The 26,049-nt window shown below is 38.8% G+C and overlaps 2 protein-coding genes across 19 annotated transcripts in view; both read right to left on the reverse strand.

The window, feature by feature from the left end:
- kif1b (kinesin family member 1B) overlaps positions 1 to 6,834 on the reverse strand; it is a 65,527-nt gene extending 58,693 nt beyond the window's left edge. For 9 of the 17 annotated variants that reach the window (XM_028014903.1, XM_028014936.1, XM_028014921.1 and 6 more), the window contains exons 1-2: positions 6,364 to 6,687; positions 4,745 to 4,896 (exon numbers count right to left, since the gene is read on the reverse strand). In XM_028014903.1, coding sequence (XP_027870704.1) covers positions 4,745 to 4,850 — 106 coding nt within the window. In that variant the 5' untranslated portion in view covers positions 4,851 to 4,896; positions 6,364 to 6,687. Of the gene's footprint in view, positions 1 to 4,744; positions 4,897 to 6,363 lie in introns of all 17 variants that reach the window. The other 8 variants (XM_028014946.1, XM_028014974.1, XM_028014959.1 and 5 more) reach the window with 6 other exon arrangements.
- A 2,039-nt stretch (positions 6,835 to 8,873) lies between these two features.
- Positions 8,874 to 24,524, reverse strand: ube4b (ubiquitination factor E4B, UFD2 homolog (S. cerevisiae)). Of its 2 annotated transcripts, XM_028015010.1 has the most exons (29): positions 24,193 to 24,524; positions 22,498 to 22,717; positions 20,940 to 21,075; positions 20,660 to 20,747; positions 20,317 to 20,461; positions 19,968 to 20,193; positions 19,301 to 19,771; positions 18,384 to 18,488; positions 17,399 to 17,540; positions 17,016 to 17,116; positions 16,781 to 16,895; positions 16,042 to 16,125; positions 15,732 to 15,788; positions 15,196 to 15,312; positions 14,874 to 14,972; positions 14,672 to 14,785; positions 14,280 to 14,478; positions 13,967 to 14,105; positions 13,793 to 13,892; positions 13,443 to 13,570; positions 13,195 to 13,293; positions 12,805 to 13,040; positions 11,986 to 12,112; positions 11,720 to 11,864; positions 11,410 to 11,544; positions 11,051 to 11,242; positions 10,698 to 10,872; positions 9,297 to 9,443; positions 8,874 to 9,155 (listed from the first exon to the last, which is right to left on the reverse strand). In XM_028015010.1, the coding sequence occupies exons 1-29, from the start codon at positions 24,214 to 24,216 to the stop codon at positions 9,091 to 9,093; spliced, it is 4,131 nt and encodes a 1,376-aa protein (XP_027870811.1). In that variant the 5' UTR covers positions 24,217 to 24,524; the 3' UTR covers positions 8,874 to 9,090. The 2 variants fall into 2 exon arrangements, with proteins under 2 accessions (XP_027870811.1, XP_027870820.1); XM_028015019.1 differs by lacking the exons at positions 18,384 to 18,488; positions 19,301 to 19,771 and having other exon boundaries at positions 8,983 to 9,155; positions 24,193 to 24,523.
- Positions 24,525 to 26,049: the final 1,525 nt, after the last annotated feature.

Consider the following 26,049-nt stretch of genomic DNA (forward strand, 5'->3'; position numbering starts at 1 on the left):
TGCAACAAATACTTTTTACAGACTTCAGAGCCTGAAACAAGAAACTACAAAAACTGACAATTTTAAACACGTATGGTTACTTGACTGAGGCAGATCTATGAGGCGCAGTGGAGCCGACGATTACGTAGTTGCTTCAGTATTTGAAGAAACTGATCACTTTGCTCGTCTGACCTCAGCCACGTTAAGTGCATTCCAATCTGTGGGATTCCTCTCGTGGCTTTTTACTGCCATGTCATCAGTTCTCATTCATTTAAAAACACTTAATAAAAAAATATTTAGTACTAATTAACAAAGTCCCAATGGCTCAGTGGAAAGTTTTAGTGCAGCTTTAAATAATGCCGATTTGTAATTTGAAAACTAATTACTGAATAAATCATAAACGATTTGTTTAAAGAGTAGATTATTTTAAATTATTTTTAATCATTGCGTCTAATAATAAGAGACATAATAATGTTTACTCCACCCCAAACACTTGGAGAAAAAGTTAAGAAATCTCTTCAATCCTCATTTGAAGCTAAAGATGCAAAGAGAAACCAGTTGGTGGCGCTAGCTAGACTCTGGATTATTCAATGTTTTACATGGAGCGAATGTACCGTACTCCAGCTCTTCTAATCGGCATAAAATTTGTTCAGATTTAAAGACACCTTCTTTAATTTATCAATATATTAATAAAAGCTGAAGTCAGAGGAAGCCCACAATATGTTACTTAAAAGGGAACATTTTTAGGCGTTTCTGTCGTTTATTCAGACTGCAAGAGTGCAAGAGAAAGCTAAACGTTCAGCGTTTAGCGGAGCAACTGGACGGTGAGTGGAGTCAGAATTTTGGGAATTTCAGCGTTAAAGTAGGGATAAATATTCTGCAAGGAATGAACTGTTTTTTGAAAATAGTTCTTAAGATTAAAATTCCTGAAGAGAAACTGGAATTGGCTAAAATTAGCATTGGCAAGTCAAATCTGTACAAACCCAAAGATCGCAAACTAGCCCCAAAATTCTGTTTGTTGGTATCTCTGTGTAAAACTGATAACAGTAACCCAACATATTTACTATCAACACAATCCATTACAAAACACTGTAAAATTTAGCCTTTAAAAAGCACAGGTAAACCTAGAATATTTGTGAGAAGTCACTGAATCGCTACAAATAATCAAAGTTGAGAAATGCAGCTCTCCAGTGGGAATATGGGAGTATATCCAGGGAAACCCACATGGGTCAGAAGGATTACGGCGGCAGGGCGTGGCGGCCTGAGGCAAGCCTGGTGGATTATTGGTCCTAATTGGGTCAATCGGACATGTGTGAACAGGACTCATCACACCAATGTTTATCCCTCAAACAAATATCTCCGTGAATGTCCCTCTAGTATTCCTTTCAATGCCAATACCTCATAAATAGCAGATAATAGAGTTATTTCTGCTGCCTGTTTGTATGCGTTAACAGACAGCGGAGCAGAGCTCGTTTCCTCCCGGTGGGGATTTTCCAATGTCACCAACCACTTAGCTCTTACTGAGAGGACACTCGGTAGAATTATATCTGAAAGGTGAAGGTTTAATTGATGTGGTGACCTTTTGGTTGCTTTATCAGCTTGTCACTTTGTTTATACTTCAACACTGGGCATAATACTGAACAGCATTCAGTTCGTGAACATGTGAAAAGGCTTCGTCATTCATCTGATCTGAAAGACAAACGAGTCGTGGTTCTGTAATCAGATTTATTTATTTTTTGTTTCTGCTCACTGGCTTAAAGAGAACCGACATAGTTTACATAACAAGATGGAGACGAGCGTGAATATCATGAACTGAATGAATGCTGTGGATGTGGTGAAATTATTTAACATTTGAAACACCAATACATATCAGTATAACTGGCCGCTATATCTCTCCTTTATAACCACATTAGCTCTGGTATGTTTCAGGGCCGTTACTGAAAGAGGGCCTTTGCTTATTTCCAGGCTGGCTGCAGAGGCCACACATGCTGGATAATCAATTTGCTGCTACTCTGCATGCACCCAATCCCTGACAGCCCTCTGTGCATTGAGAAAAGACTGGGGGACGGAGGAGAAGACGGCTCGTCCTGCTCTTCTTGCCCCCCCAGCTCTCTCTTGCTCTGTGCTGTTGACACAAGCACACGGATGGACACATATACCCTTGAGCAACCACAATAGGGGGAGTGTCATGGCCCCTCGCAAACATCTGCCAAACACCTAAACGCTGACCAAGCAATTCGATGAAAAATGCCAGACTGCTTGCAGTCCTCTTTAAGCCCAGAAAACCCTTGAAAATAGCATGAAAACGCAAGTTAAAGGAAGCGTTTGGTTAGCTCTTTCTAACCAAATATTGAGTTAATTTATACAAAGTGCAATATACAAATTGTTTAAGCATGTTTTATTACATCGAGCAGCTATGACTCAGAATTACCTCACACTAATGTGATTTTTTTTTTAGTCAAGCACAAAATCAACCAGCCAGGGATTAGAGTCAGAGTTTTTTCACATGGTGCTGTTCTATGATCCAGCGGTCAAGTACAAGAAATACATTTTTTCTGCTCCATTCTTTAAATGTATCAAATTAGAGTTTCCTTTGATACGGACAAATTTAGACATCAATTAAGGCTGAAAACAAAATCTGTAGGTCAGATCCAAAATATTACAATCAGCCAGTAAAAAAAAAAAGGACAGATTTTCACCTGCACTTCTGATGACCTTTGGGTGTTACACACTACAGACCCAAACACAAAAGCACAGAGAAATTGTGTGCTGACCAGAATTGTCCAATTCACAGATTGATCACTCCTGACCAATGTCTGGATGGTTGAAACTTTCAAGAACTTAATTCCAAAGAATTTATTTTAAAAAGCAAATCGTTTTTCCTCTTCAAGTCAGGAGTTGTCAGCAATCTATTTGGACTCAAAGAGAGAGCGAGATGTTTAAAGGATAAAAGAAAGGGTGAATGAAAAACACTGGAAATAGACATAGTGTACATCAAATCACCGTAAATCACATGTTTGACCCAGTAGGTGCAGTTAAAACTCTCAGCATCCTAATAGGACAGCGTTCTCAGCATACCATCTGCAATGAAGACCTGCTGAAAGAAGAGCATGGCTCCCTGCCAGCCTCTCTCTCTCTGTTCTGCAATCTGGCCATGTGATGAGGAGGTAGAGCAGGCGGTGCTGCAGCCTACTCCTCTCCCTTACTTCCACGCTCGCTGACTAACCCCCACCTTAAAAACGCTGCGTATGCCACTGCAGTTCTGCCAGGAACCACAAGTTCCCCTCCAGCTCCTTTTGGGTGACATTGGAATGATGTAAACCCGAGGATATGGAGTAAAGAAAAGTACTGGGGATTTAACAAATCCTCTTTTTGGTAGACTGCGAGAGATAAAGAGCAAGTGAGGCACATCTAGGAGGGAGACTTGATCTTATAGGAGATTCATACAAGCTTAGACTAATGAGGCTGATAAGACTGATAGGAGAAGAGCTGAGGAAAGCCAGAGAGACTGTAAGAAAAACAAGTTTCCTCTGCTAGACGTCGTTGTGTTACTGGGTCATTAGCTGGTTCTGTTAGCGTCAGGGGGAACGGTGTTAATCATCGGACCGAAGCAGGACATACAGCACTGTCATGACTAAGGAGGCAGCGAATACTTCACAGCACCTGATGACTCACGATCACAAATAAGCAGGTTGATCACATGACTTTTAAAAAAAAACATCGTCTCTTTTCTTTATTCTTTTAAGACACACTTTACATCCACACGGATGCCTCAGTTACAATATTTCAGTATGTGATCTATTAAATTAAAACATTTTTAATTTACAGCATCTCGATCTGGCATCAGTTCTTTTTATTAGCCACTGTTACAAACCCTGTGGCTTGTTTCAACCCATCCTCTTCATGTTTAAAAGTCCTGTGGCCTAGAGACCTATAGAAGAATCAAAACTTTGGCACCAGTACATCACCACCTTACTTACTCATCTCTTGAACGTGTTGTTAAAGGGGATGAGAAAAAACTAACAACAAAAGGGCATTGCAAATTAATAATTAATAGAAATTCAGAGATAGCTTTTCCTCGCAGTACAGATTTCCATTTTATTTGACGTCTGATCTGCAAATTTTAGATTTCACCAATTCAGGGTTGTTTTATTTTAAAAGAACACACAAAAAAATGAAAATGTGCTTTGAGTTTCTTAACTAACTTTTGTCGACTGAATGCTGCATCCCTAATAATTATGTCAATAAATCGCTTCGGTTTTTCAGAAACAAACAAAACACAGAAAACCACGTGAAGTAAAAAGTTCACTAAGTGAATGAGTAACTTTAACCTATAACATTTTATTTACATCTAGAAGGTGCAACACAAACTGTTAGTGTAAGCCCAGAGATAATGCAATCATAAACTACAGAGCCACAACAATGGCTGTGATTAAGGCCCGATGACCTGGGCGGTGATTGCAGGTCAGTCTTTATAGTGACCTCTGGGTTTCCCCCATCAGGAACCAACTGTGGATTTCTCCCACAGACTCCTCAGGCATCTAGGCCCCAATCAGAGGGGGAGGATTTCCCCTCTGCAAGCCTTTTATTCCCTTTCAGTCTGTTTTGCCTTAACCGTCCACCATTCAGTTTGCTCATTCTCCGGTTCTTTGCAAAAGACCTCCCGAAGAGAACAGCACTTGGGAGGACGTGCAGACAAACCTGCATGAACTCAAAGATGTGGTTTGTGAGGATGCTCTCATGTGCGTGCCAGTAGATTACTTACTTGTAGTGTTGCCTTGCATCTGAATGATGCATTTTGACTCCTTGCTCGTTTCCCTGGAGTTGAAGGGTCGGACTCGAACAGCAACTTTTACAGACGCCCCAGACATTCTTGCTGCCCAGTTCGGACTCCTAAGTAAGACTGCTTTTATATTCCTCCAAAAGAAAACACACAAAAACAGTATAAGTGCATCCACGTAATCTAAAGTATTTTACCAACATGCTAAACAGAATCCACTTAAGACATAGGTCCTATATCAGCCCTATAGGCACATGTTATTCATCTGTCAGTTGTGGCATGTAACAGTTTTCCATTTTTGTTTGTGTAGAATCGGTAGTCAGTCTGCAGGATTTATTGTTAAAGCTTTAGTGCCCACAAACAATCTATGTTTAATTTATTTGAAGATGAGTAAATTTTCTTTTTTCCAAATCAACCAAATGAAGGAAATTGTACACAAATGATCAGATTCATCAGTTCTTTTGATAATGTTTATTTAAAAAAAAAAAAAGAAATCTAAGATGAACATGTTGTAAATTTGAAGCAGAATCTTCTTTACTGCTGTTTTTAAAATACATTCCACAGTAAAGAGCATTTGATTGAATCAAAGAACTGTAACAAGTTAAGAAACCAAATTTACACTGGCTACAGAAAAAAGACAACATTAGTCAGGGATTATTAAGCATTTCATGGCAATACCTATAATAAAATTTTAAATTAAGCAATTTCTTGTTATTTTTGACCCCAACTGTTCTATTTCCTAACTTAAATAGTTATTACATCTTTAGGGATGTTCTCCCCCCCCTCTAACATGCAAAAGTGGACACCCAAACATAACTGTTTAATGGGCCTCATTCAATCTCGGGTCGCCACTGTATCTATGATTTTACTAATTACAACCCGTGCTTCTTTCTGCTCGCTTTTAGCCCGTTTCACCTCTAGATCCCCAAATTGTCCCTCGTTGTTTCCATATTCTAGCAGTCAGCCATACTTGCTGAAGCATACGCCCATGAAATTCAATCTCCCCCCTTTTTCTCCCTGAGGGCCACCGCGGGACAACGAGCCCGGGGGCCCCGTCTCCTGCATGCGACTCTGCATTGGTACAAATGAAGAGCGTCCATTTCTAATACTTGGAAAATTAAATTCGCCGATGTTAAGAAGTGGGCTAATCCTCCTGCGCTGAATGTTGTGGGAAGAATTAAGGCTCCCATTAGCAGCGTAGGCTGGGACGCACTGTTCACGTTTATTCAGCACGAAAGGTTAAAACCCCTTAAATGGCTACAACTGGAGTTTTAAACCATAATTGTAACATTTGGTCATTTTAACACTGCTAAGACATGCCGAAAGGTTTGTGGTTGGGGCTTCTATCAACATTAAGAGCTAGCAGCTAACCAACTGTGCATAAAACGTAACCCCTTTGGACTAACGACATCATTTACATTTTCTTATTTCCTAAAAATAAAAGAAAGCGTACATTCCGTGACGTAAATATGCAACAGACACGCAGCTCTATGACTAATGTTGGCACCAACAGACAGCTGTTCGCCAGCAGAAATTAATCTGGCATAACAACCATTAAGATTATACATATAATACATGTTCCCAGGCCGGTCGTTCATACTCACGTTTGACGACTCTATCCAAGGCGGCACCACCGGACAGCGGGGAGAAGTAACGTTAGCTTGCGGGCGTCAGGATGTGTTGTTGGTGTTTTTTAATCAGAATCTGCACACACGTAAACTGCTACAATGTCCGCTTCCGTGGAAAACACCCATTATAGCGGTATCCTCCGCCGTATGGATACGTGACGTATAAAATGTGAACAAAGTGACTCGGTGAAATAGCTTGCTTTTTTTTCCCCCCCCCCGTAGCGACAGAAAAAAGCGGCCGCCAGTCTGCGCCCGAGCGAAAATGGAAATCGATGGATCGCCTTGATTTACCGAAGAGATTACGTCAACTCCCCTTCAACGTGCTGACTGGCAGGCCAACGGACCAATCAGCGAAGAGAAGTGGGTGACTAAGACATCAAGGAGCCAATGAAATCGGACATCTGGGGTGTGGGTGGAGCCTCTCTCTCCATTTTTCTACCGTGACGCCACACTGCAGGATTTCTACCCCACCTCTCCCAGCACCGCTGTCGCTAGGGTCACCGCACACCAGCGCCGCCTAGCGAGGAATTAAACGAGCCTTTTCTAATGATAAAGGATGCGTCCTGCAAAACTATTTTTTATTAACAATAAAGGAAACCAAAAGGGCGGTTTATGGTGCAGTCCCTCTGTATGTTTTTATGTAATATCTGCATTAATATCTACAACAGAATAGCACTAACGTTATAAGGCTTTTTGAATTAAAATTAAATTTCTTTTTAGTGGCAAATTATACACTCTGTATTCTTAAATTGGCTACATAGACTTCATCAATTTTATAATTATGAAAAGGACTTTCTCAGCTGAATTTGTTTTACAAAATAAACAGTTTTTCTTTGTAACAGGTAATTTTGTTCTTGAATCTTAAAATAGGGGAAATATATTTCATTTCCTTAGTATTTATAATAAACAGTTTTACTTTGTACATGTCAATGCTTCAGCCAAGATCAGTCTGCCAGGTTTCCGACCTGATTGTTAAACCTGATTTTTATCTAATTTTTTTAAATATATATTTTTTTGGTCATTAAATGCATCCCTTCTAAGAACTCTGAACATTTTCTATTAATCAACCAAATGCATCTTTGTCTATGCTCTTTTTGACATCAAGTAGAATCAGTTAAATACCATGAAAAAAAATGATAAATACATTTTATCTTGTTTAAAACTGTCTAAAGCAATTTTGTTTTTTATGTCTCCTCACAAATCAGTACATCCGTTTTAAAAGGAAATTGCAACATTGCATTGACTAGAAAAAGTGAGCATTGCATCTAACACAGCCAGTTTCTAATAGTCATTAGCTCCATGTTGACCATCACTATCAGTAAGAATGAAATATGCGTTTGAGGTTTCTGAAGCTTATTTTAAGCCTCAGAAACGTGAACATAATGTATTTTTATTTACATTTAATGGAAATTTCTGTGTTCAGACATGCTCATGGTAAACTTATCTAATTTCAAACTACACCAAAAAACACCTTTGTTATTATTTAACCCCCGACTTGCTTTCAATTAATTAGTCTGGTTTAATGAGTGAAGGTGGATGATTTAACAGAATCAGGTGCTCGTTATGGAGGACAGATTCTGACATAATTGGCAATAAACAGAAATAAATGTTAGAACCTGTCCTCCTTAGATCAGCTCTTCAAGTAAATCAAAAATCATTAATATTAAGGAAAGAGATTCCAAAATTTGTACTACATTGTCAGGACTTGCACAGAAAAAGTGCCTGTAAATACTGTACAAGTCTCAAAACTGTCCAGTCTCTGTCAATTGTTTGGACAATTTTCAATTTCTAAATGTACCACCAAGAGCTGCCAAAGACCTTCAATGCTCGTAGATATGCAGGAATTATATAGGAGGCATGTTTATCATAGACTTGCATGGAGCTTTCCTGTTAAAGGAAATACTTTCAGAGCTTGTAAAGAGCTGAAATGGCTTTTACATGAAATTTAAAGTAACATAAAATAATTGCCTATCCATAAGGAGCTTTGTTTCTGGTAGTTTTTTTTTCATATTTGTCTCTTCCCTCGCTCCCCAACCTCTTCTATAACACAGATACTTGACCTTGAGGTGACAATGAGGCTTTTATCTTCAGATCCAGAACACATACAAGTAAATCAGATTAATGAAGTCAGCAACAAAATATAACAGTTTTTTTCTTCTGAAGTTCCTGCTTATTACGTTCAAAGACTGAAATAACATTTCCTTTGAAAATTAAATTACATTAGCCTACATCCTTTATGGTTCCACTTGTCATCTATAAGCACAAACATGAGCTGAAGAACACAAACAAGTTTACCAATATTCACACTCTACTTGGCTCTGCTCTCACTCGAGATTTTTTATAAACCAAGATGGTTAAAAAAAAAACAGAGCGACCACTGTAAAGATGATCAATGAGCTTTTTGCAAATGGATTTCTGCTAAATTGTAATACATAAACCAGCAACTGTTAATTATCATTTGATATAATTCACACAAACTCAAGAGACAAACTCAAAAGTTTTAACTTTATTATGTTTTGCTTTTAGAACCATGATAATGGTTTGAGACAAAAAGGATAAATGCAAATAAAAATCCAATCAGGTATCCTTTTTTTCCCCTCCACTCAAAATGTTGTTCTCATTGGTAGTAGTGACATTAAATTCAGATGATTTGGAAAGATCCCTTCAAATCAGTAACGCAGCCAGACACCAACGAAGGGTTTGTTAGAAAGGCCGAGCGCCCTGTTTCTCCCTCATCCAGGCGTGGATTCTCTCCTTCAGCTCAGGCACTGCAGGAGTAAAAAACACAAACAAAAACAAACACTTCCAAGTCAACAAATTTGAAAAAACGTAAAAGTTGTTTCTTTCAGTGTTTGAGAACTTTTTACTATTCTTGGTCGTTCAATAAAGATCCATCATAATGATGTTACCTGACTCCAGCATGCTCTCTGTGAGGGGCTGCCTGTTGAAGGGATCAGTGGGGGAGTTCAGCAGGTGGCGCAAGATGATGGATCTGTCCATAATGTTCCCAGAGGGCAGTATCACCGGGTCAGTCATCAGAGTGTCCATCAGAGGGTCTAAGGTAATATATATATGCAAGATAAAATTAGGAGAAAAATATAGTAAACTTTTTTTAATTAGATATTTTTTAAATTCTGAAATGCAACATAAAATTGATACATTTTTCATTCTAAAGTTTAGAGCCTTTTAGTTTGTTTCCACCACATAGCCCTCAAATTTGTTCACCAGTTCAAACTGTGCATGGAGTTTAGAACCAGGCAGGTTGTCGGTTCTCAAAAACAAAGTTTTAACCAAAAAAAAAAAAAAAAAGCTCAGTATAAAAACAATGCATGTTTTCAAAAACAAAGTGCGAATTACCCCAAAAAATCCATCCTAAACAGCTGAACAGGTGCACCGATAGTAATATTAGTTCACCTAAGAAAACAAATGAACCAAATACCCAATAAAAACTTAAGAGTGCCCCTTATATATTGAAATGTCAGAGTTGTTTATATGAATCCTGTAGGTTACAAAAATAAAAACCAGGCGTGCGACATTGTAACGACACACACAGCTGTTACGCCCGAGTCCTGGATGACACACTCCCATCAACTGTGGTGGGCTGGCTGGCATATCTGGGAATCAAAGCTGGTATGCAGACCGCATTCTCTTTGTGGATTATATTAAGTCTGTGGTTACAGGATAGCTTTGCTCTAAGCTGTCTATATGATCCGTATGAGCTGCCAAAACCTGCAGCGAATGTCTGGAATTCAATGAAGACCCTCTCTATCTACACTGACCTGGGGGTCACACCGAAGCGGCTGTTTCCCCTGAGGGCAAAGGTTCATTTATGCACTGAATATGGATTCCAGAGTTCTGACTCCGCATTTACATATTACGATGTATTGCTTATGAACAACTCAGATTTGACATTGGAAAAAGAAAAAAAAAATTTGTGCTTCATTTACTTATGTATTGATGCCTTGAAACATCAAGAATTCATCTTTCGGGTTGATTCTATAATATTTTTTTTACAAAGTTTACAACTGTCCTGTTTATATCCTTAAATATTTTTAAAATTCCTAAGTAGATAATACTTATAAAACTTGATTTGTGGTTCTTTGGGTGGAGTCAGTTTAGAAGTAGGGATTTATAACTTCAGTTATATAATCCACGTTATATTATCTGTTCAAACAGACTTTATTCTTTATTGCAGGGAAATAATTGTAGAATATGTGCAAAATGCAGAAGACTGAGAATAAAGTACTGATTTTGCTTTGTAACAGTTACTAAACTCCCAAATATTAGCTTTGCTGATTGGAGAAACGAACCTTTGAACTCATCAGGTGCGTCGCTGTAGTCCATCTCTGACTGGGAGTTCTTGGCGACTATTTCTTCCACCTTCTCGGATAGCAGCTTGAATTTCTCAATGGCAATAGAGGACTTAATACCAGCCTTTCTCATCTTGGAAATAACCTCCTCAAAAAGCTCCCGGCTGTATGATCGCTGCGAAGAAAACAAAGATCCACAACAGTATGTTAATGACATTGTGAAAGAGGAAAAGCAATTGCAGGGCCACCACTTTACCAGGTATAAGGGTAAACATTTTCAATAGAAATATTTCCAAATAAAACACTATAAATTTAGTCTCTGAATCAAAATCTTTAATGCAGTCAGTGCCAACCTGGTCATCTGCAATCGCTTTAGCAAAGCGGGCGCAATCCAGTTGAAGGTAGATGTCTGTCAGCTGGTCCAAGAGCTTTTTGGGCTCAAAGCCATATTTCTCTGGGTTCTCCACCTTCAGGTCCCGGCACTTGGGCCCACAGAGCTGCTGAAGGTTAAAGTTCAGCATAGCAGCTAAACGAGGTCCGAGCTCCTGTGTGGAGAAAAGAGGACGGGCTCAGAAATATTGTCTGGTTTGAGACCACCAAGTCAGGCTCATAATTTCGACTTTATGTGAACAATTAGTTTATTATGGAAATAGCTTCACTTAATACATGGAGTGAATCTTGTAGAACGTGCTGAGGAAGCAGCAACACTCACAGGCCTGAGGAAGGGCTTCTGAACCTGCTTGGTTAGGATGTGGAACATTTCAACCGTTTCTGTAGCCAGCGCCAGATAAGAGCGAGACACTCGCTCGTCCTGAGTCAGCTGGGACTGGCGGCTCTGCTGCTGCTCCTGGAAGTTTGAAGAAGAAGAAGAAAAAAAAAACTGGTCGAATAAACTGTGCCTTAACATATCTGTTGCCACGTTTTGAAACTCAGAATAAACATGTACGAAAAAAATCCATCAATATTACTGCAACACAGCAGGGAGTTTTTGATTAAAAAAATAATAATAAAGTAGAGCAGACTCTGGGCAGCTGATCCCACTGCTCCTTATTCTTCATCTCTTCCTGAACTTCATGGATGCGCTTCAGGGACTCAAGGCTCTCGTCTAACAAGAAGGTGGTGTCGTTAATCAGCATGTTGATGTAGCGCACAAACTGCTTGCCAGAGCTGGGGGAGATGAGACGAGATACAAGCTCAAATCAGGTTGGAAACACCCAAAATGTCTCAGAATTAAGCGTCAACTGTTTATTTTTAATCACGTATCAATTTTTGTAATCGACAAACTCACTTGAACTCCTCCATGAAGGTGCCATGGTGGGCAATGTTCTGCCAGAGACTCTTGAAGATAGTACTGATATGGTACCGTATAGTGAACTTATCGTAGAACTCGCTGGTAGCACCAGTGTGCTCAACGTCTAAAGAGAAAAATGCAACGATTTAGTGAAATACTAAAGAGAAACATCTATATTTGTACAAAACCTGGACTTAAGTTACACTTTTTTTAAAAGTACACTTAAAAGTACACACGATTCAGTTGACTAAATATTGTGACACAACTCTGTAACATTTAAGCTCACAAATTAGGAATAAATTATCCACAATGGAGTAGTTCAAAAGAGAAATAAAGTTGAATTTTGTAATTAAAATGGAAAAAGAAAACTCATTCAGTTTTAGAAGTGGTTGTTTAGGGTTGTCGACCTGCTGGAATGTCAAAACTCAGAGTTGACAAGTACATCAAACAGAAAATGTAGAGTCCAGCTAAGCAGCAAAACCTTTGGTAAAACTAAACTATCACCTATGTTACAAACATAAACATTTATGTTTATGTCTTAGAACCTTTCACTTAGAACCTTTTCACTGTTCTAAGTGAAAAGGTTGATTAAAATATTTTCAAAGCTGATATATTGACTAATGAAGAGAAATATGAATAGATTAAAATCTATAGATAGAAAAGTCAGAAATCAACTCAGTCCATTTTCATGATAACCTAAACGTGTATGCTGCCATCACTGTAAACAGATACAGATATTACACTACTAGGATTAGTCACCACACTAAATATAGAAGCACAAAAAAGGGGAAACTCTACAGTCAAAAGCAGACCCACCAGTGTAAAACTTCATGAGAGCAGGGACCAGGTGTTTGATGGACAACGGGTGGTTCTCCATCATTTCAGAGAATCTCTGAGTGCGAGGCTGTACAGCAGGGTTGGTGACAAACAGCACTTCCACCAACTTGGCTATAAGGTAGGGGTTCCGGATGTAGTGCTGACTGCAGATGAACACTACCAAGAAGGTGACAACATCCTGGACACACGGCTCATACAGAACCTGGGGAGAGTACCTGCAAGGAATAAAGAGGTAGTAAAGGAGGGAATTCTCTGAAGTACTATGTGCTGAGAAATGCAAATTATTCATACAGGTGAAATAAAACTTTGCAATGGAAATAAAATTATTTTATCCAATTTTATTATGTCTTAAACATATGAAGGACTTACTGCACAACAAAAAGCAGAAACTCTGCCACGTCTTCAACATAAAACTCCGGCAGAGCAGCAAAGCTTTTGGGAATCTCAGGGTTCAAAGGGAGGGTAATGCTGAAAAAAGGAGAACATTTTGTGGCATAATGTTTATTTTTGAAGAATGGCATGACCGACAGAAAAAAAACAACATAAAAACAGTGGTTCTTTTTCTGTTAGCATTTCGACAAACAGTAGCATGGTCAGTCCGTGGTATGCCGACTCACTTGGGGTAGGCCTGGTCCACCATGCGAAGTATGAGCTGAATAACTGTGCTGTAAAACTGCAGACATCTGCGCAGCTGGTTCTCATCCAGAAGGCCCACGTCAGCGCACGCTTTGGCTCGCACCAGTTTCTGACAGGACAGTCACACATGATAAGCATCATGTCTCAGGAAATACGTTCCCTTGCATAATCGCTTGTTTTTCAGCTTTTCAGCACAAAGAACAAGTACGAGTGTCCAAACGGGGTCAATTCTGACAGCAGACAATCCTGGTGTGTCTGTGCCTTTAAGCCGGTCCCGAGGATTGGATCAATATATAGCAGACAGACAGTAAGAGAATCTACCAGGACTGACCTTGAGCTGGGTTTTACATCGTTTCAGCATTTCTCTGTGCCGACTGGCCAAGGGAGAGTCTTTCCATTGGCTCTCACTGTTTTTCAGCTCCTCTACAGTCCTAAAATGTGAAACCAGGTTATAAATAACTCAATAGATGAATAAGGTTATGATCGTTCGCTGTGTACAAACTACCTGTTGAGTTCACGGATGGCGCGCAATCTGCGGATGTAGCGCCGACAGCTTGGCAGGATGGACAAGTGATGAGTGTGAAGTGTCAAGAAAAAACACTCGGTGGGAAACTTGGGCTCCGAGAACTTTGAGGGATCCTCATCTGATGATGTTCACACAGACAAGAAAAAAAAAAACATTATACTTATATAGATTCTATTTTAGTCAAAGGAATAATCTCTGCATCCTAAATAAAAAACAGAAGGTTGTATTTATTTTATTTACTTTGGGGTTTGACAGTCCACTCTGAAAGTATTTTTCCTTTTTCTCTACTTACGCAGCTCAGCCATCCAGCTTTTTAGCTCCTCCATGGTGGCTTTAAGACGAGTCTCCTCCAGGCTGACAACAAGGCGACACCGTGGATGGAAAATGTAGTATGGGTCCACTGTCTCCAGTTTTATCTTCATGCTCAGCTGCTGCAGCACCCATAAGAAGTTGAGCATGAAGCCATCTGTTGAAACCAGCTTGTCATCAGTCTGAGACAAAGAGAGAGACAAAAAAAAAAGTCGCTCGAAAAACAAAACTTGTCAAAACCAGAGTTTTACTTAGAGGCATGTTACGGGTGCAAACTTTATCTTTGCAGTTTATTTTTCTTTTGACACAAATCCGAAACTCAAATATCATGTTCAAACTGCTGTTGTATGAATAAAGGATGTGTGCGCTACATACCTGCATCTGAGCTTTCTTCACATTGTAGTTGACTAGAGCTGCCATGTAGTTGAGAGCTAACTCGCGCGTTTCTCCATTCAGCAGAATATTATGGAGAACTTTGAAAAGGTCACCCTGATAAAGGAAATAAATTATTATGATAAGAGATTAAGTTAAATAAAAGTAAAAACAATAAATTAAACAAGAACATGTGAAGACTCACCCTTGCTGACTCCAGATAGTGCTGCAACGACTGACTGACAACTCGGGTGTTCTCCATGGTGATGGCTGGGCCAGAGAAATACTTGTCCCCTACTTTGGTCTAAACAAGACAACAAGCAATTTTTGTTCAAAGTCCCAAAGGTTTTAGGAAATGATGGCAAAAAAAACATATATATTACAAACATCCGAGCCTCAGTGCAAGGTACATAAATATCAAATATTTATTCTGTCTTCGCAGGAAGGATGTTGATTACAGTGATATTACGATTGTTAGACTTTTGATATATTGCGGTGAAATTATACAAGTTGAACGTGCAACTTACATCATCCTCTGCAAATACTGAAAGGCTAAAGAACGCCCCAAGGTAGGATAGTCTCTGAATCTCTCTGCCACAACCAGGGCTCAGAGGTTTGGGACACCACAGAGGAAGTGATGTTGCCTAAACAGAAGAAGAAGAGTGACAGATTTACATGTTACACTAAATAATAAACAACAAACTGGGCATTTTCCAACCCAGAGTTTCTGGGTAACTTAACAACCCAGAATAAACCACTAAATATCATTATTATTAGTAGTAGTAATTATCTTTAGAGTATTTAATTGTGCATTGTGGGTTAATAAACAAAAATCAAATTAAAAACCAAGAACCAAAACTTAAATTGATTTGCATTTTTCACTTATATTTTTCATTTAAAAAATAACTTGATAACTTTGGCCATAGAAAAAAAAAGTATCAGAGGGTTTAAAATTACTTCTCCGTATTTAATTGCAATAGAAAAAACATTTGTAGTAATTAAATGTTCATAAACTAAACAAAAAAATCTCTCTCATAGTTCTGAAAATCATACTTGTACTCACCAAGTTGCACACGGGATGAGTTTTTCCAAACTTAATTTCACAAAGCTCAGCTAATGCCTGTAAAAAATAAACAATCTTTGCATTCTTAAAACGTAAAAAGAAATATTAAACAACTTTAGCATTAAGTATTTGTCATCTGACAGTGAGCATCAACATTTTATTATTTCATCTAGATGAAATAAAAGGATCTGTCAAGTAGGAAAGCTGTCAGTCAGGTTATTTTGTGGCTTCTTCTCTCTCTGCTGCCAATTGTACTTTGTAAGTCTTACAATTATGATATTTCTCCCTTTCCGCTCTGCAGGCTTCTTACCATGAGGGGGAATTTAAAGTTGTCGCTGTCAAAGGAACATTCTTTCACTGCCAGAGCGAGCCCATGGAGAATGGGAATGAAAATCTGGAAAACATGTTTGGAAATGCTGGTGTTAATTAGTACTACAACTTTTAGTTTCTGTTGTTGGCTTCAGAGACGTTCAGAAGATTCTCTTATTATTTACATTTATAAATATGAAGTAAAACTATGAAACAGAATAAAATCATTCGGTATTGGTCATTTAAATGTAAAACACAAAATATGGTATTGTGGTGAGCCGACTTTCCTCTCAGCTTGCGTCATTACGGACTTAGATAAAATACAGTTGCTGGTTTGAAAATATTATGAAACTTTGGAGGTGAAATAGAGCCCCTTTAAGCTATACAGCAGAAATACTTGTTATTGCTTGCAAGCGCAACATTCAAACTCTAGTAGAAGACTGAGAAGAGTCAACACACACAGCAACAGAAGAGTCCAGTCTGCGATTAAAACGCAGTGGAATCACACCGATATATATCATTAATCTCAGACTCTTCCATCAGCGTTACAGTTTAGCAACTAAAGTCACTCAACACTGTCAACAGTGTCAAAAAATATGTTTTAGATATAAACGGCATATTGGAACCGATTAAATTTGTATTCAGAGGTAACACGGTAAAACTATAACTCGTGATTCTGCCCGAGTGTCTGAAATAAAATGGCAAGCTGGTCACTGAACATAGAAGGCCGTGCTCCCCACCTGTTTGAACACTTCCTCTTCCTGGTGGGTGATGCGCACCAGCTCCTGAATAAAGCCATACGGAAGGTTCCGACACAGCATGTAAGGTACCAGCAGAGACTGTCGGAGGGGGCTCCTACGCGCAGTTAGAGGAGACAAAAGATAATTAACCTTCTCTGGATGCAAGGAGAAAGAGTAGTTGCTATGGAGACAAAATAAATAGCTGAAGAGGAAAAAAGTGAATGGTTCCACTCACCGAGGCTGAGTCAGAGCCCCCTGCAGGACAAGGGCAACATGGGAGATACACTGAGAGCGAATGTTGCTGAGAAGCTGGCTGACATTTGGTTGGCTGCACATCTGGAAAAATAAACAAGATAAAATATTTTCCTGGTTTTAAAATGGGAACGAGAAGATGGATTTCACAGAATCAGATCAAGATAATAATGTAATAATGTTCTTTGAACAAGACTGGAGCTTATCAGAAAGAAGACTTTAGCGTCAGTCATTAAGTCACACTTATTCATGAAAAAGATGCAAAAATTAACAATGTTTTAATTCATCCTCTTAAGTCAGTTTTCTTATTTATCTGGAGATAAAGACACAAATACAAGAAATCTCCTCTTGCATACAGTTGCCCACCTTGGGAGCTTTCCTCTCCTCCATGCCAACACTGTCAAAACGCTCAATGAGGTAGTTCAGCATCTCTGTCTCTTTGCATGCTTCAATGGTGAAACGGTCGCTGGCTGAATCGCATGACATCCCCCCTCCACAGGCACCCAGACTAAAAACAGACACATGAAATACAGAGAGAGGATTGTTAGAGAACAGAAGAAAACCCTGCTGTGTTCGGGAGAAGTTCCATCACATCAAACCATAATTTCAACAAACGCAAAACTCTGAAGGATCCTGCAAGGAAACAAGCTTATTAAATGGCATCGCAAGTCTCACCAGGGCCACAAAAAGGGCTTAGAAGAGTTCAAATAATTAAATTGTTTGCAGCAAATCCTTGCAGGCAAAACTCACCTTTATCCGAGTCTCATGTCATTTCATTTCATTTACCAAAACAATGTAGAGATAAAAGCTCAAACTGCTGTTAGTGGTCAGCTGCAACACGGTACGAGTGGTTTCAAAGCCCAGTATGTATTACACAAAACGTGGTTATAAACATGCAATGCATCAATAAATCACCACTGCTCTCAAATATAATGTATGATAATACTCTAAAACAACACAGCTTTGTCAGGTTATAATGTCTAAAACCTAAGGACAAATGTTAGCAGTACGGGGATGCTAACTGATACTGACAAACTATTTAAATCTATTAGCCAAAGATACAACAAAGTAAAATGGCACAATAAGCCACAAAAATGTCAAAATCAGAAAAAGGTTTTCCATCTAATCCCACCTGAGATGTTCTTTATCTTTATACTTACCACCTACATATAAAGAAACATTTAATAAACCATCCAACAGCTGGACGTCCATCAGTTTCTCTGTTCTGACTCATATATTTGCACAACCCTAGTGGTAAACCTGCTGGAGCCACTGGATGGACCATGCAGTAAGCACATCCATGTGCAAGCGTGCGCACACACGCATCAACACACACCGAGCATTGGTGTACCTGGACCCAAACTGAACCTGTGCAAAATCCTCCTCCTCCTCAGACTCTTCATCACTGCTGTCTTGAGACATGTCAGAAAGGGCAAAAAACAGGAACGACAAGGGGCTGACAGGATGAGAAAAGGGAAGAGGTGAGAGAAAGAATGTATGGACAGGAAGAGAGAAAAAAAATAATAATTTGGAATGGTAATTACTAAAAGACATGGAGGAAAGTGGGACAAAGACAACAGTACAGCTTTGTAAGCCCTACTATGGATGTGTACTTGTAATATTTTTAAATATTTAAGTTTTTCAAAGTGCGGCTTTAACACAATAAGACAGCTACCCCCAGAAGCCAGGACACGATCTACTATAGTGAGACAAGGACACTTTAGCTAGATCCCACTTAAAAACTTTAGACACATTTAGAAATGGATTTATCAGATCCAATTCCAAGAGTCAGATAGAATATATATGCAAAACGATCAGGAACCCTTACTGCATTAAACTTCTGTCTGATTTTATGTCTGCCTCACTCTAAACAAGCAGTTTGTGCAGTCTATATTTACAAATGATTGCATTAAAATTAAAAATGGAATGTGTGTGTAATGACAATGGACCCAACATTTTTAGCACAACATTTGCTTGCTGGACCCAGTAACTTTTATTATCTAGCTCTTTGCCATTAGTGACCAATAAATCTCTAAGTTGTTGTACACCAGTAGTCAAAATCTTCAGCTAAAACAATCAGAGATTTGTCTGAGTGAAAAGTAACAAAACAGGCTGAGAAAAGAGAAAAGAAAATCGGCCCAACTTATAGATTAACACACGCCATGCCTAACATAAAACTGTGGGATTCACAAAAATTTTTTTGTTTGTTTTTTATGTGTTTATTAAATAGATCATGCCAAACACACATACAAATGACAGATGAGATACCTAGATGATGGGATCCTGGCAGCAAAGGCAGCCTGTCGAGAACTCAGTCTGGGAGAAGGAGGCACCACGGGAAGGGGCGGGGAAGGGGGATGAATGCCTGAGCTGGGCGAGCTCAAAAGAAGGGACTGGGGGCTTAAAGGCGTTGCCGGAACCGGGGTGTTTGGAGGAACGGAGGGCACAGCTGGGCTGGGAGAAAGACCAGGGAAACTATATCCTCTGTAAACTGGGCTCAAGGGAGTAGAAGCCACCAAGGGAGTGGTGACAGAGTAGGGTCGATATCTCTGAGAGATGGGCATGGGGGTAGATGACGGATTGAGGGTGTGCCTGGTACCGGCGGTGGCAGGTGGGCTGGGGGGAACTACAAACTGTGGCGTAGAGGGTGGAGCAGGTGCAGCAGGGGTAGAGAGAGACGGGCAAGTCCTCTCTGCTGCATTCAACGCCATTGGATGAGGACTATCGCACCCATACAAACTGTGGATAGCATGGATAACAAGATCATCATTGGCAAAAAGGGTCTGTTGACAATGAAACCAGGGCAGAAAAAAATGACAAGAAAATCCACAAAGGAACTTCATGATAAAAAAAATGTTTAAAAAATCAGCAATCTACTTGCGTTTCTGAAATATACACAGTTCATGTGCAAAAAACCGTGAGTCTGGGTATTTACCTGGACAAAGAGCTGGCTCCAAAAGACCCAGCACTGGGGCCCATCGGGCTGCCGCCTTGGCTAGAGGGCTGCACCAGCGTCAGCCGGTGGTCGGAGGATTTCGCTGCCGCAATGGGCTGAGAGGTGGCGGTCAAGCTGGCGAACGGGTTGTGGACGTTTGACTGGGATGACATCATTAAGACTTCCATCAGGATCTGGCTGATGAGGTCTTTGAAGTCAGAGTACACTGCAAGATTCACAAAAGTGCAACAAACAACTTATTTGAGGCAGAAATAAAAAGTAAATGTTTTTAATTTACAATAAAATAACTACAGTTGTAATGGCAGACAAAGACAGTTCAGAAAAATACCATCTTTAGGGTTCTGGTGAAAATCTGCAGCTAGTGAAGGGAGAAAGATGACATCTCTGTCCTGCTCCTTCCACGATACGCGGAGGATTTTACAAATCAAGTGCAGAGCCTGATCTTCAGAGACATCAGAGTTTGCAGAAGTTTCCTGAAAAAGCAGAGAAAATCTTTTCACTGACTAGAACCACTCCGGTTGATCAGGTGACAGATATGCTTCCAGGAATGAAAGTTACCGAAAGTGAAACAAAAAAAGAGCCTAGTCAGAAGTAAACAACCGTGTTTAATCTGAAGATCTAAACAATAATGTTATGTTAAAGCCTGATTTTTGATTAACACAACCCTTTACCTTTTCAGTTAAGTTTCTCTTCTCCCTGCGATCACTGTCCTCCACCTCCATGTTCTCAATCCCTGAGTCCACATCCACCTGGGACATGCTGCAGAAAAGACCGAATGTGTTAAAACTCAGCAGGCTTGTGAATATCCTACAAACATTTTAAGCCAATTAGTTTATCCCAACATTTCTTTTCCAAATGATTAATAAAACATTTTTACAGCTACTTTTTTATAACAAACAGTATCTTACAGGAATACTGTAGCAAACGTCAATAATAAAAAAAAAACTTTACCTCTTTTCACAGGAGGCAGGGTCAATGTCCATGCTCTGCGATCGAGACAAACTCTGAGACTGTGTCTCAAGACTGTTGGAGGGGGAGCTGGAGAGGGAGCTTACACCTTCGCTGCTCTGACTACCATATGCCACACCTGCAGGAACATTAGTCAAAAAAAAAAAAAAAGCTCAAAATTATTCATATATCTGCCATATTTCATTTTAAAAATCAGAATTCAACCAATGAGTTTACTTCTGACAGAAAATTAGGCCGGCATCTCTCAAGAGATAATGAACAATGTAGAAGGAGCACTAGTTTTGACATCAGTAATTCAGCTTTATTTATATTTTATTCAGAAAAAGCAAACGGGTGTCAAAAATTATTATTATTATTATATCAACCAAAAAAAATCTTTGTTGGCAATGAATTCCTTTTTATAATTGCAGGTTTCCAGTGGTATTTTGACAATTTATTCTTTGGTGTTGAACTCCAAGCCTTTGAGGTCAGAACGCCTCATTGCTGTTTTCCCTAATCCTCAGCTTTCCCCACAGACTCTTTATCAGACTGAGGTTAGGCCCTTGGCTGCGCCAACATGAAATGTACTTTTTTTTTCAATCAAAACAAAAACATAAACAACATTTTACAGATTACTTTACATGATTCTTCCAGGGGTATGAATAATTTTGGGCCTAACTATAAATTTAAACATCTGAGGCAAAACAAAATGTGTGTCAGCAGCCTGAACATTTTTTTTTTAAGCCATATCCCTAAGAGGCGAAGAAAGACAGAGAAAGACAGGAGTATTCTATCCTTGATCAGTTGGGAAAGACTGAAAGGGTAAGGCTATGAAAAGCAAAGTAGCTGCCAGAGTTAACCAACTCTGAAACCACAAGTACCTCACATGTTTACTACTTTGCTTTTAAGCTTTACTCTGTGTGCAACATGATTACAGGTCAGAATTACCCTAAAGAAATGTAATGGTTGCTAGGAGGCTGGAATTAAATTGAAAATATTTATTTAATCATTTAAGCTACATCCCTTGGAAGCTTAGTCAATAGCCAAGTAGAAAAGTAAAAATGAAATGTGTATTAAGAGATATTATTGGCTCTTTCAAGCAGGTTTAGGTAGCAGAAAGCACAACCAATGTCTACCCAGAAAATGCCAGGAAATGTATGTGTCCATATGAGCAATAGTAGTGCAAAACACAGAGAAAAGCCTAAATTTCCCCTCTGCCCTACCTTGTCTACCCTTTATGTCTCATATAAAGTGATCACAGCAAGCCCATTGTTATTCAATTTTCTCATTTTTATCCCTCAAATATATAAAGGCTGCAATAATTAAGATTCCTTACAAAAATCTTGCTCAGACAACAAGTTTTTATCCTGTGTGGCTTACAGAAACTATATCGCCCAGGCTAATTACAGATAAGTACAGGGTTGAGCAAAAGTTCACAAAATATGGTGCTACACATATAACTGTTAGATGATAATGTTTAACCCAAAACACTTCTGGCAGTTAAAGTCATCAGAATAAAATGCCAGAGTGCAGCCATAACCAATAAACTTTGATTACTTACCAGAGGTGCCCATAGGGGATGTGGCAGGGGTACCACTGTGGACATTGAGACCCAATGACTGAGAGGCAGCTGGTGGTACAGGTTGGGGTGAGACGCCTGAGGGGCCAGGGAGGGGTCCAGGTGGAGTCTCTCTCTGTGGGGACGTGAGAGGGGTGCTTAGGGGGGTGCTGGGTTGCGATGTCGGTCCTCCTGCCAGCCGTGCCAGCCGCCTTCTGCGAATCTTTAATAAAAAATAAAAATTATAAATTCAGAGGAAGTGAAGCAGATATACAAAACTATCCAGCCAGCTGAAATATTTCCAGGCAGTTTCTGATTAATTACACAGTATTACTCCCTATTCATGATTATTGTAAGGCATGTCTATGTGAAATTGAAGAGATAAGGTTTTATTTTTATCAAGTGGTTGTAAAGGGAGTAATAAGATAGGCAAAATGCCCAAGGTTGTGGGGCAACTGAGCAATGCCCTTGCCATTTGGCCTTTACGTAATGACAATAATCACGTTTTTAACTTCAAACCTCTTGACAGTGGGTCCTTTAAGGTAATGGTTAGGCAATGAGGAAATTCAGGATGAAGAAAACCTAAAGTTCTGCAGGACTCCTTAACCGAACCATTTCAGCAGATATTTGCACTTAACATGCACCAAATCCTACAGAAGATTTAAAACTGACAATTCGGTAGTTTTTATTTTATTTAGTATTAATCTTGTTTTTATCTTACTGGAAGGTGTAAGAATACATTCCAATTGTTTTCATTTTTTTCAAATTTACCTAAACTTGAAAAATTATCAGATGAAATTATACATAGGAAACCTATATTTTTCAGACATCCACTGTGTAAACTGAGGCTGGTTGTGTTGGACTGGAATTAAACAATTACTATATTTTAAGATATTTACAAACAATGTAGTTCTGCATAATTTTTTAAGCCTAAAAATAGTTAAAATGCGCAACATTGTAAACAGAGTCAGAACGTGGAGCTAAAAGGATGACAGTATATTTTCTGTATAGTAAACTAAGGTTAGAAAAAGCAGTGCGTGTTTTGTCTGAGGTCTAAAGGGAGCAGCCCCGTCAACACTACTATGGTGGTCCACTGTTTTTATGTTTGTTTGCCCCTTTCTGCTGAGTCGTTCCTCAAACACTGCTAGCAAGTCAACGCTAGCAGCAGTAAGAAATTTTACCGTTAGAAGAAGTGGAATAACACAAACTTCAAACTAAAAAAGTATCCATGTTAGAAGTGAAAATGACCAGCTGTATAAATAAGTCTTTCGTTGAGTTTATTTAAAAAAAACACAAAAAAAACACCGTTAAGCACAGCGTGTGAGCTAACATGAACCAGTTAGCACTGTGCTCCTGCTAAATGACACGGCACAGGCAGTTACACGACTCTCCACTGATTTCTTCAACATAATATTTCAATTATGAATTTACTTAATTAAAAAAAAAAATTAGGAGCCGAGTTGTTCAACTCGGACATAACTGTCTTCCTAATAAGAGAACTGTAGAATCAATCAACTGAGCGAGTGATTCCTTCCTTTGACGTTAAGCTAACACCTCTGTTACCTTTTGTAGCAACCAGGCTCGCTCTACAACTCCTAAAAGCTTGCGAGACGAAATGTTAGGACTGAAAATAACAACATCAATGTAGTGACGCTTCGCTCCGTATATATTAAGGGCATTCATCCATTGTCACCTTACCTCGTCTGCGCTCAACTCCTCCATCCTGGCAGCTAAGCCAGCTAGCTATTTCACTTTCAGTTGCTTCGGAGTGCCAGCCAGAGCCAGCTAGCTAGCTAGCTTCGATTAGAACTGAATATGCATAGTTTAACACGTTCAACAAATAGGTGTCAGTCTTGATTGTCGCCAAGGTAAAAACTAGGACGCCGATATATGGTAGATGGCGAGATGCGGATCTTTCAAAGCGTCTCTGGTTTGGTAGATTTTCTACCGAGAATCAAACAAAAAGAAAAGTAGCTAGCTATTATATACGTCAAAATACAACAGCGGCCATTTTGGCTCTACTCCACGTCACGTGATCTCAGAGAGCTCAGGAGGAGTGTTGCGTCACTGCGTCGAAAATATTCTTTGGGCATTGGCGTACTGGAGGAGCAATCTAGTACTTTAATGTATTGTAATCTAGTAATTTACTGATCATTTGTGTATTTCGGTGTGCATGCTTAGTTATGGCAGGATTGTTCCTCTATAAACATTCAGTCTGCATCGCCGTTTTCTTTTTTTTACGTAGATTTCGCCTTGAGTTATGAACAAGCAAGACACTTTTTTATCTAATGCCAGCTTTCGCGCATATTTTCAAATGAAACCTTTTTACCCAAGATATTTACACGAGAGAGGATTTGGGCAACTGAAAAAAATAATAATTTTGGCTTAATATCTAAGTCATCAATCAATAAAGTCATCTCTTTTTTCCTCCAAAAGATGCCTTTTTTATATAAATTAAATCAAAAATGCTTTATTAGTCCCAAAGGAAAGCTAAGTAATTCAATTCAAATTAATTTGAAATTAGAATGATTAAAGTCAGAATTCTGACTTTTTTCAGCAGCCCTATTTTGAGCTTGAAAGTCTCAAGACTTTTATGCTCACTTTACTTCAACATATTATGAGCAAAGGTTAAAAAGTAATAGAAAACTAACAACACATTTCCAATGTTATTTCACTGTGTCCAACAAACAATTTTCTGCAGACAAGGGAAGTTTTGTTTCTGTTGAAATGGGCAAAAATGCTTATACCATTGCATTTAGTGTTGTGTTCTAAAATAATTTTCACATTTGTAAACTTGATTGGTCTGGTTTTAAACTCTATGTTTACTCTTGTTGTTGTTGTTTTGCTGGGTAACCAAGAACCTATGGTGCCTCAGCTGAAACTGTGAAGTCCAAAAAGCAACAATAGCTCAGTTATGTTTTGAATGAATTGAACTTATCTCACTGTTGTAAAAAATGAAAATACCTGGAACTAAAATCGTTCCCATCTTGTAAACAAACATTTGTAGTTGTTTATGGTTATACAGGGAATTGAAAAGTATTCTTTATATTTGTTTAAAAAAAAAGTTCTACCTGCAACTACAAACCTTAATGTATTTATTGCCATTTTAAGCACAATGGGTTGGATATCTGTGAATTTGGAGGAAAGTGAGGTATCTGTTTTTAAAATCAAATATCTTAAAAGTGTGGCATGCATTTGAGGTTATCCCCACTGAATCAATATTTCAGGTCTATTTCTAATCTCAATCCGCTAAACCACATAGAAAGTAGATTTACACCTCTTACTTTCACCTTTTTTGATGGACAAATATCACAAATTACAGCTTTTATTTAAACAAAATTTATTTAGCAAAATTCAAATCGTAAAAAAATGTATCTCAAACATATTTTAGTATATCTTACATTTCTTTTAAAAATATCTACATGAATAAGAGTTTTACATTTAAAACAATAAATGCAAATTGAACAGAACAGCTCTCAAGGAGGAATTTCGAACAAGAGAAAAACCAAAAGCACCTTTAATCTGTTTTCAGCCAGCTGAAACAAGTTATGAAAC

This window comes from Xiphophorus couchianus, chromosome 1 (assembly GCF_001444195.1).
Source record: "Xiphophorus couchianus chromosome 1, X_couchianus-1.0, whole genome shotgun sequence".
Classification (NCBI taxonomy): domain Eukaryota; kingdom Metazoa; phylum Chordata; class Actinopteri; order Cyprinodontiformes; family Poeciliidae; genus Xiphophorus; species Xiphophorus couchianus.

What these genes read in the sequence shown, in the direction of transcription:
- ube4b (XM_028015010.1), bottom strand. Translation starts at nt 24,216, where the DNA reads ATGGAGGAGTTGAGCGCAGACGAG. An exon ending in GGAGCCAGCTCTTTGTCCAG is followed by an intron (nt 19,772 to 19,967) that starts GTAAATACCCAG and finishes TGCTATCCACAG; the next exon opens with TTTGTATGGGTGCGATAGTC. An exon ending in CGCACCTGATGAGTTCAAAG is followed by an intron (nt 9,444 to 10,697) that starts GTTCGTTTCTCC and finishes ATATTACCTTAG; the next exon opens with ACCCTCTGATGGACACTCTG.